Source organism: Cucumis melo, chromosome 3 (genome assembly GCF_025177605.1).
Source record: "Cucumis melo cultivar AY chromosome 3, USDA_Cmelo_AY_1.0, whole genome shotgun sequence".
Lineage (NCBI taxonomy): Eukaryota > Viridiplantae > Streptophyta > Magnoliopsida > Cucurbitales > Cucurbitaceae > Cucumis > Cucumis melo.
Window position 1 is genome coordinate 9,094,896 of NC_066859.1, and position 18,735 is coordinate 9,113,630.

Sequence of the window (18,735 nt, forward strand, 5' to 3'; positions counted from 1 at the left end):
TATTTCTCTGTCCAGTTTGATACGTGTCCTAAGTTACGTCTTTTACACACCCACATGAAAGAGGCTCCATGCCTTTTATTTTGTTCTCTCAGCCCACCAGAAATTTCTGAGGATTTTCTTTTCCTATTTTTCTTTTCTGCTGGGTCGGAGGGGTAAAACTCGTCCCATCATTCATCACATCTTAACAGAAGGGGAAATTTTAGAAGAACCTAAGATCATCCCCAATGGTCGTTTTATATAAATAAAGGGGTTTCTCTAAGTACTATATTGTATTCATTTCCAAGTAAATTTGCCTAATCTTTCTAGATTACTTCTTTCTTTGCGAATTTTTAAGATATCTGAAATTTTTCCAACGACCGCTCAGATACGAAATGATATTGAGATGAGAAAGTTATACTTATTTCAAGTTTTCACCTTTACAATTAATCTGCGTGTCCAATTTTAACTAAAACGGGATGAGTCGTGAGTGACATATAAATGGCATTGGAAAAAATAACAGTAACCCACTATTTAAAATTGGTAAAATTGTCGAGTACGGCTTTAGAATATTTCACTTTACGCTTCTTTAAAAAAATAATAATAAATAACGACTTTAATACTTCGATTTTTTTTCCTTTCCTCCTCCTCTCTTTCTCGCTCTTTTTGAAATATAAAAATATGTTAAAAAGAGAAACGAGAAGCGATCACATCAATGAAATGTCTTATACTATTTTATTGGTTATGAAAACAAACTCTCCTCATCTCTTAAAATGATTTGATAGTGTCTAATCAGGAGTTTTTCTAACCTTCGTTTTGATTTCATCCAAAATATTTTATAAAATTGTAGATAGTTGCTATCTCTTATATAACATTCATCTTATTTAACTCGAGTGAGACTCAATAATTCTTTCTTTCCTTGAATGAAAACCACCCAAATCTTCACATAAATAGTCATACATCTGTATTTATTCTTTAATCACTTTTAACTATGCCAACTTCTGTACATCAGAGTCTATTGCCAATCCAATTAATCCTACCGCAAATCATAATGACTATATCATAAAAGTATGTCAACACATCAAGAGTAAGGAGTATGACTAAAATACCACTTTGTAAAGATAATGAACCCTCCAACGTATATTTACGCAATTGTATTATATTGGTCAATTTAGACAAAGGTTCTGTAGCATTAATTTTGATTTTACTCAAAAAACTTATATTATTGTAGTTATTATCACTTATATGCAATGAACCTTTTCTATGTTTTCCTATTTAACCAACATATTAATAGTGGATCTCATATAATTAGAAATTTTTTGTTCATTTACCATCATTTTAATGTATAAATTGTATCTTCTCTCTTTTAGCTCACTCTCGCTCTCTGGTTCTTCTTTCTTCTTTCCTCTTTTCTTCTTTCTTCTTTATTTTATTTCTCCTCCTCTGTTGAATGCATCAGCCCTTTATTATTTGTTTCAAATGGCCTTTATTATTTGTTTCAAATGGAAGGGGATAGAACTTATTATGTGAAAACTGGATCAAAGGTGCTTTTGTATTAACATTTATGGATTCGGGGAGGATAGATTTTCAACAACTTATTTTTCCAGGATATTCAATTCTGGAAAATTGTTTGTGAAAGATAAAATGAACAATAAACTAGAATCTAAACATCAACAAGTGCAGCAACCATTATTGGAACTTGGAACACAATATAGGAAATGGAGCTATAGAGAGAAAGAGATAACTACAAGAGGGGAGAGAAAGTCAAGATACATGTGAGCTCAGTTGTTGGAAGGGAACAGGGTGTATATGAGAGAGGAGAGGAGAAAAAGAAGGTGAGAAATGAGAGGAAAAGTACAGACAAAGACCAACCAAAGTTAAGTGTATAAAGGCTATTATTCATAGAAAATCCTCTTTTGGCTTCGAAGAATTCCACTGTTTGTAGATTGTGTGACCCAAAATATGATGCTTATCTAAAGTTAGTTTGACTTGGAATGAGTGACATGTGAAAGCAAGCTCTTTCTCTTGTAACCAAAGCTTCTCCACTTTGTATCTTGCACCAATTTCTCTTCACTTGGTATATAGTATTCTGGTGGAACAAAGGTGCAGAGGGGTCCTCATTTTCCCTTCCTCCATAAACTATATTTCAGGTCATATATTACTTTTTAGTTTTTTCTTTTCCAAATCTACCTCCCAAGAAAGAGACAGATATGGTTAGATACAGGTATCCATCAAAAAATATTGAGTTGTGTGGGTGGAAGATGTAATATGTAACCAACCCTCAGCCTCAATATGCATTTTCCCAGGATAACATTGTCTTATTGTTCATATAGTTTCGTAACTATTTTTCCTCACCAACTTGGAACATGGCACAACCGATATATACATATTTAGGAATCAAGAAGGTTAAATTTTCAAATCCCACTTGTTGAACACAAAAAAAAAATTAAAATTAAAAACTAAAAATCACTTCTTTTTCCCATATTGGTGGCCTAATTTGGTCAATTTTTAAGATTAATATCTTCAGGGATGATACGTATGTCTTCTTTAACATGACACTCACATCTTAACTTTAAAGAACAGCCCACTTTATCAATAAATAATCATATTCATCACTACTTGATGTCTTTATTTGAACAGTTCCGTTGAGTTTGATAACATACATTTTTTTTTTTTAATTTAACTTTGTTTTTTCATCCTATTTTTTTTCTTTTTTTCCACCAAACAAAATCATCAAACGAGTCTTAAACTATATATATTTTGAGCTTGAGCTGTTTTAGATAGCTGGTTTTGCAACAATAATAAGAAAAATGCATGCATAATTTGGGTCATACATTGCTGAAAATGTTTAATCAGTGGCGTTGGTATTGGTTTTTGGTTGATGAAATTGGGTGAAGATTCATGTCTTGTCATTTTCGTCCGCTCCACCATGAGCTTTTCTTTCGTGGACCTCAATTTGTGGTCCTTTTTCAAATCAATGGTCCTCTTGCTTGAGAGGGCAGTTGTGACAAATTGCCTTTGTCAAGGACACTGCTAAAAGATGTAGGCTCTGCCTTATTCTAATCTTCCCACATGCACTCAGACTTTAGCTCATGGGAAGAGAATATCTAGGCTGGTGAGTTGTTTTCAATATATCATTTTCTGTTTTTTGAAGGAAAAAAAAAAAGAAAGAAAGAACCGAAACATGTCTTCATTTAGTTTGTCGTCATAGGTAGTCTATTTTTTGGCATAAGTATCATTGCTCTCTTAATTTATATTCAATACAATAAACAAGTCATTCGATTAGTTCTACATATAATTCCAAAGATATAATTTTTTTTTAATACAATTATCATGGTTTGAAAGATTTGTATATGCATGTAAGGGGACTGTTTTATGGTTCAGAATTTGAAGCACTAAGACAACTATAGGCCAAATTAGAGCAGTATAGCTAAGGGCCCCTCTTGCTCCATTGTTTCCCACTATGTGCACACGAATGGGAAAATTTCTTCTTCAATTGTTTTATTTAATTGCAGTGTTTGATACTCAAGTATTCTACATAAGAGAAAAAAGAAGAGATTATATTTCAAGCACATTACAGAGGTTCATTTACACTCGTAAATTCTTTAACCTGCAGGAGCTCAAATCAGAAAAACAAAAAAAATGAGTAGTTGATTTGACTCAAATCTTTATACAAATCACATTTAAATTTCCAGTCCACGCATAGATATTCTCTCTTTTGTCTATTCAGTGTTTCTTGACCTTGTCAGAGTTCTTATCCAGCCTTTCCTTGTCTTAACTCCTTCCACGTGGCAGACTGTTCCTTTGTTGGACCTTGTCCTTCTGATGAGCTGGAAGAGGTGTCCAATCCGCTTCCGCCACCTAAGCGAGGCACGGGTCTTGCTGTGTTCTATCACAGTCTTGGTCTCCTTGGAGTCTTTGGTCAAGTGGTGATTCCATGACAGGATGCAATTTTCCAGGGAAACCTCTGAGACCTTGTTCTCTTCCCATGACCCAACTCCATTTTTCCCAAAGTTGATTGAGATGAACGAGTCTACATAATTTTTGAGGGGGCCCCATAAAAAATTAAATTTTTAAAAATAAATTCAAAGACTGATCTCTCAAATAAATATGCAATTAACTAATAGTAAAAGAAAGAGAGAAAAAAAAATGAAAGATACTCGTCAGTGTTGTCCAGATGTGAACTTCTGTTTTGTTTTCCTTGCCCTTCCCCACCACTTTGTTTCAGAGTTTTTATCCCAAAATTCTGTCTAGTTTCTGCCTAATCTTCGTGATTACAGAGCCTGTCTACTCTGATTCTCTATAATAATTTCGAACAATTCAAACTTGAACTTTTCCCAACTGTTCCTAAACAGTCTCCTCCACCGTTTACTTACTCTGTTTCTTTTTTATTCTTGTACTTTCTGTGTTTCTGACACTGCCCCCTTCTGCCAAACCACTCATTTACCATTCCACCGTTTTTTCTTCTCTCTTGTTTTGGTTGCATTTCACTCATTTCGAATTGAACTGTCCTCCTATGAATAGCTCATATTCCATAGTCATGGAATAGAGAAACAGATGCACACTCACTCACAAACCCATTGATAATTTCTTCTTTTCTAGCAGTTTTTTATATCACACAGCTGAAAATGGCTAAGAACACTAATCTTCTTCATGATTATGAGATTTGAAACTAGGAAAAAATATATATAGTTTTTCATGCTACTGATTTATATATCACACGGCTGAAAAAGGATTATAATGCATATTGAAGGTGAATAGGAAGTACCTTCTTGACTGGTGGAGGCTTCATCGTCGGAGTTTTCCGGCTTCCAATGCCGGAATTCGAGACGACTGATGAAAGAGCTAAAAGCAAAGATCTTGGAGAGGTTGATGGGAGTTTTCCGGCAGGTTCGGGGTGAAGAGTGGTGGTAGCGGCCTCGTCTTGGCGCCAACATAAGAAGCTTCTCGTTTAAGCACAAAGCACAGACGCCCACCACTTTTTCTTTGGGATGGAAGTAACAGGAGTTCGGATCTCTGTACACATTCATGCTTGATTGGAAGGCAAGATAGTTGAGAGTAAAATATAAGGCTAAGGGGAGAGAAAATGAGGGGTTGGAAGTGCGTTTGGTGTTGGTCATTTATAGTATAGTAAAAGAAAGATTTGTAGCAAAGTAGGTCTTGGACTTGGCCCCTTAGCTAGTAAATTTTGACCCAACCCCACCAAGGGCTTGATAAAGATTGAAAAAAGAAAAATGGGAAGAAAAAAGAGAAAAAAAGACATTTTGGCCCACAAAGGTTGATTTCTTTTAGATAGGCCATGTTGCGAACATTTAACTTCAACTCCTCTACTTTCATGTCAATAGAAAGGATTAGATTTTTCTTCCACTGGAAACTTCTTTGTTTCTGGCTTTTCTTTTAAGCTCCCCCAAGTAATAATATGTCTTTGTTAGTTTAGGGTATTCAAAACAGTCCAAATCAAGCCCAAAAGCTTTACCAAAAGCTGGTACAAAGTCAAATTAGTTGTCGTGTGTCAAAATTATTAGGAGGCACTTTGACTGGTAGTTTTAAGAAATTTAGATTAAGATTGGATTTTTTTTGTCTATTTTTATGGTACGAAAGAGTCGATTATTACTAAGACTTAGTTTTCAATAATATGTATTTTCTTTATGGATTTGATTTGGTACAAGAACCAAGTTCTAGTATGTTAGATTATAGATTTGTAATTTGAGATAAACAATTTTTGATATAAACTAGACCTTATTTCTTTAACTTCGAGTACACAAGTCTAAGCTCATGAATCGGATGTCTTCGAGTACCACAAAGGTTTAGTTTTTGTTTGTAGTCAAACTTGCATTTGAGTTTGACATGTAAATTTGTTTTTTTTTTTCAAATAATATGAATTTCTCATTTTTAATTTACGTGGAACATTAGTCGAGTTCTCAACAAGTTCAAAACAAAATTATTAAGTCATTTCTCTAATATAGTTATATGTTTACATATTATTATTTCACTAAAATCTTATTCTCCACACACTTGCTTACTTGGTAAAGTCTAATTGCAAGTCACTACCTCATTATGCCATTGAAACAAACTACTTATTTGCTTTGGCTCCCTAGCTAGAGTTCTAATGATATTGCTAGGTTTGAGGCATGACTCTTAACCATTTCTTAAGGGTAATAGATACTCTAGATTGTTACAATAGTACAATATTGTCTACTTAAGTATTAATTATCTAATTTTGTTTTGGTTTCATCAAAAAAGTTTGGATACTAACGTAGCCAATTTAAGTATTTCATCACATTCTTAAAATATAGGTTATAAAAGAAAAAAAACTTGGATGTAGTTTGGGATACCCATTTATTGTGTAGCCCAAATAACACCTACTAAAAAATTTTTACAAAAATGACCTAATGACCTAATCTGATTATATCATTTCACAAATGTATTAAATTCTCAGTTGTTTACATTAATAAAAAATTTTAGTGATATTAAAACTAACATACTTGAACTATTAATTGTGTAATATTTTTTATTTAATTTATTTGATTGCATTTATTATTGAAATTAATAACAAAATCAAATAAGTGCACGGGCATAATAATTTTATGATATATCATATATACCAAATAATATATGAGATGTATATTTTTATTTTTTCACTATATTTATCAACACAAAAAATAAATCATGGTATATTTTCGAAAAACTATAGAATTTGCTAAACCCTAAACCCTAAAATAAAAATAGAAAAAACGTACATACATTTGTATAAAATTCAAGCAACATATAAACATAGAAATGAAGAAAATGAAGAAAAAAAATTCTTTAAAAAAAATCATATAACAATGACAATAAAAATGAAAATAAATGAAAGTTATATGGAAAAGAAAAAATAAATCAAATATTTACATAAAATAAAAACAAATATATATTATCTCACATTAAATAAATCGAATCTCAAACAATTAAAAAATATATATGTATTAACTCACATTAAATGCTCCAAATTAAAATAAATAAAAAATAAACAAAATCAAATTAATTCAACCAAGAAATTAGTTTTATTTTTTTTATATTTGTGTCATTACGAGTTTTTTTTTTCTTTAATAATATTAATCATAATGATGAATAGGGTTAATTATTCGGATCTTACTATTGTGTGAATTTAAAGCGAATGCCTCTTTTATGTAAAAGAAATATAACTTCTTATTTAATTTGACCAATATATTTAGATCACTACATGAGTTAAAATGCTTAAAAATTATCAAGTAGTTATTTAAAGAAAAATGATTTTTTTCTACTGTGTATAAAAAATGAACCGCATATGTTATCCCTAACTATTGTCCTAAGCTATGTATATCCATTTCTTTTCGTACTTCTCAAAAAGCGACTATGCCTACGTATGCACTAACTTCTTCTTGCATACATATGAACCAAACATAAACTACATCAACTTAATTGGGGTATGCATAATTGGTTACTTTTGTTGTAATATAAAACAAGCAGCTTCTAATCCTTATAAAAACCATGGTTGAAGCACCTACACCATACTCCAAAGTAGCTGATTAAAGCAATATGGGCATTGGAATCCCGATTATAAAAAAGGTGAAGAAAAAGAATTGTAGTGGCTGATCACAAGTCACAAGTGGTGTGCTGATCCACTCAACTGGGTGTATGTTGGAAGCATTCGTGGGATGAAACGATCGTAATAAGATAAAGAATAATAATGCAAACAAGTGAATAATGTGAAGGAGGAGAATGCAAATGTGGGCTGGCTATTTATATATATATATATATATATATATATATATATATATATATATATATAAAGAAGGTAGAGAAATTTGCCAAATAAAAGGCTTAAAAAAGTAAAAGGAAACAGAGAAAGTAATGGCCACATCCACATGGGAAGAGAGAGATAGAGAGAGAGAAAAAGAAAGAGTGTGTTTCAAAGTAAGGTTGGGTTGGGTGGGTACTTGTCATCATCATCAACCAGAATCGTAATGTTTATGTATCTCTCTCTTATAGTTATTGTATGGTTTGATTTCTTCTTTTCTTCCAAGCTCCAGTCCATTTCCTACTATTACTCCTTTGGACACTGCTTTTTCTCATCTCTTCTTTTCTACTATTGTGTGAAAAACTGATTAAACATTTTTTGTACCTTAAAAAGAGATCTGTTTATGGAAAAGTTCGACATGTCTTATAAACTTAAAAGGGTCCAAACTATGTTTGTTGAACTCCCCAAATAATAGTCACATGCACCCACAATTATCCCAACCTACACTTTGAAAGTTGAGTTTGTTCCTCCATGGGTTTTGATTCGACTTATATATATATATATAAACAGAATCAAACTTGAAACCTTTAAGCTTCTCAATTACCTAAACCTTACCTCTCACAATTCGCCTTTTTTTTTTTACCAATTTGTTGGGATTTTGTCAAAAAAAAAAATTTTATGAGATTATCTTTTATTAATGAATTATTTAATTCCAAAAAGATAAAAGATCTTATTTTATTTTAGAAATCTTATATTATTATCCTTTTTAGATTATTCTTGAGGAAGTCTATATATACACTACAGAACTTATGGGTTCTTGTATGATTGACGAACGAAGAAAGCTTTTGAAGCTGTTAGTCGAATCTGTATTGTAGTAACTATGAGCGGAGGAAGGTAGTGCGATTATATATCTACGGTCTCAACGGGTTGATCTGTGATAATTTAATGAGATTTAATGATGAGTAATATGAAAGACAAAGTCGTGATCAAAGAGGTCACCTTAAACTCACGGGGAGTATGAAGACATCGCCAAGAAGATTCACTCATATGTTCAGGGGGAGCCTGAATTCTTAAGCTAATAAGCATGTTAAAATAGTCATATATTTGAGTAAAGATCATTTGTTGTATTGATGTATATTGACTAGTGTGAATCGTAATAATATTACTAATCAGGGTTGTGCGCAGCTCCCCAAACGTAGGCGACATTTGCCGAACTGAGTTACCAAAGTTCTCTATGTTATTTTCTTCTGTTGTCCCTCTAGCTATTACAACAACTAAATACTTTAGAATTAACTAAAGGTTTATTTAATTATCTCACACTATTTTTCAATTGGTATCTAAGCGGGTTGATGTTGGTTCATTGAGTCTTTAATGGCAATGATCAGGGAATGTGGGTCAACAATGGAGATAATCAAGGAAGGTCCTTCCACAACTCGTCTTTTATTTTTAGATGGCATAAATTATGGCTCCAACAGCAGATATCAAAACAACTTTAGAAGAAAGCATTTTGATAAACCTAATGTCAAAATAGATCGATCTTTAAAGTGTAGAGAATGTGAAGGGTATGGTCATTATCAAGTTGAATGCCCTAATTTCATGAGAAGACAAAAGAAAAGTTTTAGTGTTACATTATCTAATGGTGATACAGACGAAAGTGATGAAGAAGGTGAATGTACTAAAGCATTTATTAGTATTTTATCTAAAGATGAAGTTGAAGATTCTGAAGAAGAAAGTGAAGACAAATTTTCCTTTGAACAATTGAAGATTAAATGGAAAGAAGATTCAGAAGTTAGAGTAATGCAGAAAGAAAAAATACCAAATCTTATGGAAGAAAATGAACGACTGTTATCAGTTATATCTTCCTTAAAACAAAAATTGAGGGAGATCCAAACAGAGTATGATCGGACTATGAAGTCAGTCAAAATGTTAAATTCAGAAACTGAAAATCTAGATCAAATACTGAATTCAGGACAGTCTAGTTCCAACTGCTATGATCTTGGCTTCAACTCATCAGTCAAGCGCACTAGTCAAGCAAATGAGATAAAATTTGTTTCTGCTACTGTGAGCATCAAGTCTGATCAACCAGTTGAAACAAAAGTCGTTAGCTCTTCCACAAAAACAAATAACTGAGTGTGTCATTACTGTGGTAAAAAAGGTCATATTCGTCATTTTTCTTATGCTTTACAAAGGTATAAATCCAATATCAGGAAGCTACTTATCACTCACAGAAGCACAAACTAAACTCATTTACACCAAGAGGCATGAGAAGTTATAAGGAATGGAGAGTCAAGAATCGGGTAAATGTAACATTGTCTTTACAACTGTTCAATCTTCAACTGATGCTTGATATTTTGATAATGGTTGTCACAGTCACATGACTGAAAATAGATCCTTCTTATTTGAACTAAAAGAGTGTACATCTGGACATGTTACATTTGGAGATGGTGCAAAAGGAAGAATCCTTGCAAAAGGAAATATTGAAAAATATAATCTACCATGACTAAATGGTGTACGATATGTTGAAGGACTCAAGGCAAATCTAATTAATGTCAGTCAACTATATGACCAAGGCTATACTGTTAATTTTAGCAAGGATGAACGCATTGGGACTGATATTAATAAAAATATTCTTATGAGTGGCACCAAACAGATTGATAACTGCTATCACTAGGTGTTTAATAATAATCATTCATTTATCTAAAAAAGATCAGACGCATTGTTGATGAAGTGAATGTATCAGAAGAACATCACTGATGTTTGAGTATCATGTATTTATGGGAATCACTGTGGTGGCAAGCTCTCAGTTTTCGCATCTATCTAATGATACATTGGCTTCTGTCTTATCTCGAGGAACATTGTCAGCTTGGCCGGTGAATTAGATTTTTGTCGTATCCCTTAGTGTTAAATATGTCTTACTCTATAAGATTGGCATTACAAACTGGTTTCCTTTTCGTTGCATGCTTCTACTGCAACTGATTAGTCTGAAGAGTAGTGTGCAAAAAGTTATTTTTTATGGGCCACCTGAAGGAGAAGCTAAAGTTTGCTTTTTTTTTTTTTTTTTTTTTTTTGTGGAGCTTATATGATTATCATTAATGTTGATTGAAGGGTTTTGTGCAGTTTTTGTTTTTGATGGACTATAGAGTTTGTGGTAAATGTGCTTATTCTGTTTTGGGTCAAAAGAGCAGTATATTTTGTCTGTGTGATGTGCCCTATGTTTTGATGCTTCTAGTGATGACGTTTCTGGTGATGTATGTTTTGACTTATGCAATGGCTTCAAGTTTGACTATTGTCAGTTTGATAGCGTTTATTGAGTTCTTGTTGGTATATGCTTTTGGAAGCCTTTACGTCTCAAGATGGTTTTATCTATTCTTTGGCTTCTTATTGATGATATTTTATTATGGGGCATTTGGTTGAAAATAAAAAGAATTCTTCTCTTTTTTGGGAGTACTTTGTTGAAACTTTTGTCGAAAAGAATTAATGAGATTCTTTTTATTATTTAAAGATTATTTAAAAAAGAGGTTAAAAGAATAATTGTTTTTAAAGAATAATTGTTTTAAAATATAAAAGATCTTCCTCATAAATAGGAATATTTTATCTATATCTTTTAAAGAAGATCTCAAAGATTTGATAGAATGGTTATGTATTGAAGCTCTATGTTTGGTACAGTGTGAGCATTATTGAACATTCAATTTGAAAGCATTACAAACTAGTCTCTTTATATATAATCAACTTTTGAGACATGTGCAAACATTTGGTGTTAAGATTCCTATCCTTCTACCTCGTTTCTTCTCAAGTCCTCTTGTTCATCTAAATGTTGATATCCTAACCCTAAATGATGCTTCTGGTCCTGACCCAAAGACATTGTCATTAAGCTACAAGCTATTTCAAGGAAGTCATGTTCCTGATATAGAACATTATATGAGACCCCCGTATGTTTGACATTGATGATGTAGATGAGAATGCTGAAAGGTTCTTTGTTCATCATTACTTAGCCTCTAGAATAATTAATACGCTTATAGCTGAGTCTCGAGCTCTTTCTACATCTATAAATCTGCTGTCTTATACAAAATTGGTGGTTGATTTGCTTGTTCGTCACTTGAAGAAACTTATTCCCTCCTCTAGTATTGGTGCTCCAAATTAGTCGTAGTATTTTTTTTCTGTTCAAAGAGGGAAAAGTTATGAAGATAGGGGGCAGGAGTAGTTGTAGCAGGTCGATATCCTGAAATTGTTTATGTTGTTGTTTCTGTTGAAGCTGTGCAGTTTAGATGTTGTTTTGAAGTCTGTTTTTGTTGAAGTTTTGAAGGTGTTTTGAAGTTTTTTTTTAAGGTTATATAATCGTATGATGTGTTTTGCTGTTGTAGTACTAGCTACAAGGTAGAAAAATGAAATGATGATTTTGTGATGATCTGTTGATGATTGTGTTGATCTGCTATGTTGTTATGTGGTTGAATATGGATATTTGCTGACTGTTGCATTATGAGAAGTCTCTAAGAAGCATTGACTTAAACTTGAAAAGAAAACTCCTCTTTTGTCAAAAAGAGGGAGTTTGTTGGGATTTTGTCAAAAAAAATTTATGAGATTATTTTTTATTAATGAGTTATTTAATTCCAAAAAGATAAAATATCTTCCTTTATTTTAGGAATCTTATATTATTATCTTTTTTATATTATTCTTGAGGAAGTTTTTATATACACTACGGAACTTGTGAGTTCTAGTAACTCACAAACGAAGAAAGCTTTTGGAGTTGTTAGTCGAATCTGTATTGCAGTAACTATGAGCTGAAGAAGGTAGTGCGATTATCTGTCTATGGTCTTAACGTGTTGATATGTAATGATTTAATGATGAGTAATGTGAAAGACGAAGCCGTGATCAAAGAGATCACCTTAAACTCAAGAGGAGTATGAAGACATCGTTAAGAAGATTCACTCATATGTTCAGGGAGAGCTTGGAGTCTTAAGCTAATAAATATGTAAAATGGTCGTATATTTGAGCAGAGGTCACTTGCTATATTGATGTATATAGACTAGTGCGAATCATAATAATATTACTCATCAGAGCTGTGCACAGCTTTCCAAACATAGGCGTCATTTGCCGAACTAGGTTACCAAAGTTCTCTGTGTTATTTTCTTCTACTGTCCCTCTAGCTATTATAATAGTTAAATACTTTAAAATTAACTAAAGGTTTATTTGATTATCTCACACTATTTTCACAATTTATGCCCTTAAACTAACTTTGAGTATCATATCAACTATTTTTTGTAATACAGTGATCGTTTATGGATTGATGATCTGCTAAGTTCATGGACAATTGGTCTCAGGTTGATAAAGCAGATAGGGTGGTGCCCCTTTTGAAACCCAAGTTGATCGAGTTCCTTAGTTTAACGGACTAACAAAAAAGAAAATTCGACCCCAAGGATGGCTACAAGTAGAGTCAAGGCTATTGAAATCTTCTCAACAAATAACACTTACTCATTATAAGGTCTTGAAATTACAATTTAAGGATCGGAACCTATTATGTTTTTAGCTCGACATCACTTCAATTTATATACTAACTTAAAGAATTATAGTAGGTTGAACAAAACACCACAATAATGGTTAGACTTTCTTTTACAGAACTACTTGAATAAGATGCCCCACTCAACCTTTGGGATTCAACTTACTTATTCCAACTTGATCTCGACATGAACAGTAATCATACGATGCAAACAATTAATGTCAATTAGAATAAAATATCAATTTACTCCAAATTTAGATAATATCTTCTCTCTTTTTCTTCGTACTTTCCCGCTCACTAAAATGTATACTTTTATCATAAAAAGAAAAGGAATATCTACCCATGTAGCTTAAATATATAGACCAAATTATATAAGAAGCTTTAATATATCATTTACATAAAAGAGACAATATGCTTCCATTTAACATAAAAGTCAGGCTCAAATGACCATAATACTCTCATTAATTTCTAGTTCCTTTTTATATTTTGTTTTAAAAAGTAAGAAATTCGTAATAACACAAACATAAAAAACAAATGAAAATAGTTTTCTTATTGAGTTAATTTTGAATTCGACTTTGGCTATTTAATATTCATTTTAGTTTAAAGCATTTAACATGAGATAATACATAAACATTTTTTAATTGTATGAGATGTGATTTATTTAATGTGAAATAGTACATATTTATTTTTTTTAGTCGTATATATTTGGTTTATTTTTTCCCATATAAATTTCATTTATTTTCATTTTTTATTTTCATTCTTATATATATATTTTTTTTTTGATGAATTTTTGTCCTTTTTTTCATGTTGTACAAATGTATGTATGTTTTTACCATTTTTATTTTTTTATTCAACAAATTCTATAGTTTTTTTTCTATAAATATATCATGATTTATTTTTTGTGTTGATAAACATATTGAAAAATGAAAATATAAATTCATATATTATTTGGTATATAAGATTATATATTGTAAAGTTCTTATATATATTCGTGCACTTATCTGGTTTAGTTATTAATTTCAAATATATGCAATATTTATAACAAATATAGATTTTTAGTAAGTTACATAGTATATACATCATATTAAGATATATATTTTATATACTTTTTCATATATATATGTGTATATTTAATTATTTTACATATGATATCTTTCGTATGTTAACGTATATTGAATGTGTAGTTCCATATTGGATTCTATAAATAATATAAAAAGTATAATGTGTTAATTTAGAAACAAAAACTTTAAATATTATCTTATATTTAATGTATATTGTCCCATGAATTCGTTCTACATATTGTACATATGCAGTTTTTCGTATAATAATGTATATTGAATGTGTAGTTTTTAGATTTACTTCAATGAATAGTGGGAAGAATATGATTTGTTAATTTAGAAACAAAACTTTGAATATAAGAATAATATTGTTATGTGAATGTAATATATTTGTTCTACATACTGCACATATGCAGTCTTTTGTATAGTAAAGTATATTGAATGCATAGTTTCAATTGAACTTCAATGAATATTATGAAAAATATAAATGTTAGATTTAGAAAACCGAACTTTTAATTTAAGAATAATATTGACCTATAACAAAAAATTAACGAATATATTAATAAAAAATAATTGATGGTAAAACAACATACCTATGTAACTGCTGAGTATGAAAACAGGAGAACAAATCGAAGAAAATACTATGGGATAGTTGCGAATGTAGCAATTATATTCAAAATAATTAAGTATATAGCAACATTTTAAAAAAATTGCAAATATAGTAAAATCTGTCAAAATCTATTAATGATAGGAGTCTATCACTGATAGACCATGTAGTAAATAATGGTCTATCGCTGATAAACCATAAGGGTATATCAAAGATAGAAGTCTATCACCGATAGACTTTACTATATTTGCAATTTTTTTAAAATATTGCTACATACTTAATAATTATTCTAAAAATTGCTACATTTTATAATTACCCATAATCTCACCAACAAAATAAATATTAAATCCAAGGATATATACCGTAAGCTTACCGATGGAAGAATCCGAAGAAAAAAAATGAGGGACGAAAGAAAATGGATAGGGAGCGGGAAAAAAGCAAGTTATTATTAAAATGAATTAAAATTAACTATATATTCCATATTTAGTTAGTATATATATTAAATGAAATCAAAATAAATAAAATATTAAATAATTAGTATTTCAAAAAGGCATGTTTTCGAAAAAGCAACGGTCGGCTCTTTAATTATAATTAAATATAATGAAATCGGTAATAATGAATTTGTAAAAAATTAATCATAGGATCAAATTCGTTCAAAAAAAACGAGCAAAATCTTATTAAAGATCCTAAAATAATGAATCTATATTTGGTTATACCTGAAAATGTTTCAAAAAAAAAACGTAGCCGAACCGAAACCAAGCCTATGTGGATCCAATAAGGGTCCAAGATCTATCTGCTCAACTGCAATGGACGGATGATAGTGAGGCCCAGCTCTGAATTGCACCAAATTCACCCATAAATGATCCTTGACTCTATGGCCTCAAAATCTCCATGTCAAAATGTTTAAGACATAAGGGGATTTTGGGAGAGAGTTAGTTAATTACAATTCTAAATTATCTCATTTTAGTTTGATTATAACCTTATGAGGTATTGACCATTTATTAGATCATGAAATAGTAAACAAAATAATAAATAATAAAAAAATGTAAAATAATAAAAACGTAGCAATTTTGGGGATTTCGAAGAAAAAGTTTGAGTTGAAATGTGAAATGTAACAAGTGGTTAAAAAGAAAGTTTGAGTTAAAAATTATTAAGAGAAATGAGTTTTATTTTACAAACTAGATCCAAAATCTTCCATCATCCAAACATGTATTTCATGTCAGTTAAGTATCTCCAAGACATTAGCAGTCGAGCATTGTTGTTTATCCTCTTACATCAGTAAGAAATCCATTTTTGTACAACATAAAACACATTTTCTTTAGTTTGTATAAGGTTAGATTATTTACCCCTTGTGTTTGAGTTAGAGATTAAAAATTTATTCAAATAAATTTGAGGTTTCATGGAAATAAATTTGAAGGTTAGAATGAAATGAAACTCAGTATGGAGACTGAAATCATATTATAAAATTTTTATAATTAAGACTTGGTTGTATGAAACAAATGTTGTTGAAGTAAACGAAGCTGCAAGGCACCTAACCTAACATTAATTGAAGATTTGAATAACATATAATATATTAACCATCAATAAATTTAGGAAACGTAAACTATTCTCATTTTCTACTCCATTTTACCCTGCCCAAGAACTAGTGTTTCCGGAACTGGAAAAAATAAATCAATTACCTTCCACCACCATTTAATCAGGATCCAATCAAAACATGCACACACGAATGGGTGTCAATGAGAGACGGTTCACACAAATGAAAAACTCTTATTCTGGATCCTCATAGATTGTTAGGCTAGAAAGTTCCAATTTCATATGGTTACGACATAGGATGATGATAAACTTGTTAGTAGTTGGTTTTACAGATTGCAGTAGTCTAAAAGGTTATAGTAATTAGATTACATTATAACTTACTTCCAAAGAGGGTCAGCCTCTAACTCTCTATAAACTTAAGCAAGGAGCCAGAAATTTTTCTGCCATCTAGTGTTGATTACATACCCACCCATGTCTCTACTCTGCTTCCTTACACCAATGGTCAAACACTCTGCATTGTTTATGCACTGTTCCACCAAATCGCCCGCCCCACCACTCCCACAAAAGCTGCAGAACACCACATTTTAAGTTCAAAAATGAGTTGGATTTTTCATAACTAAAGTGGGAATTTGTCTGTATATTAGATTAGATTAGATTAGATTAGACCCACCAGCTGAATAAGGATGGCCTTCTCTGTCCCACAACCAGCACCGACACCTCTAGCTTCTTGACTTGGTTCATCACTGTAGCTAGCTTCGGCCCCTCAATTACCAGCACTTCCACCTCGACCTGAAAAATGTCATATAGAACCTTAAAACACATTATGCAGTTAATCACTTGGTTAAATTGGAACTGGGATCTGCCTCATTGAATGAGATCTGTTAAATCATACATCATACAAAACCTTAAGCTGATGGCTAAGCTGATGAGAAATTAATGAAATCCAAAAAGCTTAAGCTAATGAATAATGGTAAATTTCATTATATCAATACTTTGATATGATCTGAGCAGTAAGATAGGGAAGAATTGAATTGAATAATTTTATACTAACCTCAGGTCTAGAAGCCTTACAGAGAGAACCAAGAGAGCTAGCACAAAAAGAGGAAGAAGAATCTGCAGCAGAAGAAGAAGAGTCGGTAGAGGAGTTTGTAATGACATGAAGAAGAGTAAGAACATCCCCCTTGTTAGCCAGATGAGTGAGAGCCCACATAGTTGCATGGCTAGATTGTGAAGTATGATCCACCACAACCATCACCCTCTTCCTTCTTGACATCCCACCATTATCAATCCCATACATGCTGTTGACACCACCGCCCTCCATCTTCTGATTCCAAAAACTCCCTTCACTCACGCGCTCTTCACCTTCACTTGTCCTAAACTCCCCACCCCACCTCCGGGAAGTTGATCTAGAAGATCCCTCCCCCCTTCTACTACTTATCTGCCTCAGAAACGATTCCGTACTAGGCATTTTATCGAACAACTCGTCTGGAACAGAAGGAGACAGATAAATTTAAGTGGGTTAGATGTGTTTAATGAGCGTAATTAGCAGGGGGATTGATGGATGGGATAGGATGGGACTTGGGCGGGCGCTTGGTTGAATGCCATAATTTGGATTGGAAGTGTTTATATATATAAAATAAAAGAGAGGTTAAAGTGTCACGGGAAGAGATGGGAGGGGAAAGGGCGTGGCTTTATTGAAGAGCACACACATGGAAGTGAAACATAATCACTGCTGTTTCAGTATGATGATGAAAGGTAAAGGATTCCCTCTATCTATCTATCTCTCTCTCTTGTGGGATTTTTCTTTTGGATCTTTTCTCCACAATGTGGCCAACCTAAAGTGGGTAAAGTACGGTCAGATCAATATCAATATCAATATCAATAGTATTTCTCTGACAATACTTGTATCAATTGGGTTTATCATATGCTCTCCTCTCCTCTCTCCACCTTAACTTCTTTGTAGGGTTTCATAATTTTAAATTTTGGAAACATAATACGTTTATATTATACTATTTTGCTTTCTAGACTACCCATTCATAACTTTATTACTTCAATGGTTGGTTTTTAGTTTGGAAGACAACCATAAAACGGTCTATCAATGACAAAAAAAAAATATGACAATAAATTAATTACTCTAGTGATAATTGCAAAAATCATCTAAAAATGATATTGATTGTAATTATACTTACAAACATTCAAAGATAAAACTTTGAGTACTTAAACTTTTGTTTAGTTTTCTCTGTACTTCAATTAGAAACAAGAGAGGACATAATTAAACAATAGAAAAGTGAAAGAATAGGTCTACATC

General features: G+C 31.7%; 2 protein-coding genes across 2 annotated transcripts; both read right to left on the minus strand.

Moving 5' to 3' along the window:
* Nucleotides 1-3,515: 3,515 nt before the first annotated feature.
* Nucleotides 3,516-5,131, minus strand: LOC103504055 (uncharacterized). The gene is made up of 2 exons (XM_008468486.3): nt 4,745-5,131; nt 3,516-4,009 (listed from the first exon to the last, which is right to left on the minus strand). Exons 1-2 carry the CDS (start codon nt 5,094-5,096, stop codon nt 3,699-3,701), a joined length of 663 nt encoding a protein of 220 aa, XP_008466708.1. The 5' UTR covers nt 5,097-5,131; the 3' UTR covers nt 3,516-3,698.
* An 11,510-nt stretch (nt 5,132-16,641) lies between these two features.
* Nucleotides 16,642-18,274, minus strand: LOC103504053 (uncharacterized). Its single transcript, XM_008468485.3, has 3 exons — nt 17,479-18,274; nt 17,098-17,216; nt 16,642-16,994 (listed from the first exon to the last, which is right to left on the minus strand). Exons 1-3 carry the CDS (start codon nt 17,893-17,895, stop codon nt 16,844-16,846), a joined length of 687 nt encoding a protein of 228 aa, XP_008466707.1. The 5' UTR covers nt 17,896-18,274; the 3' UTR covers nt 16,642-16,843.
* Between the last annotated feature and the right edge of the window lie 461 nt (nt 18,275-18,735).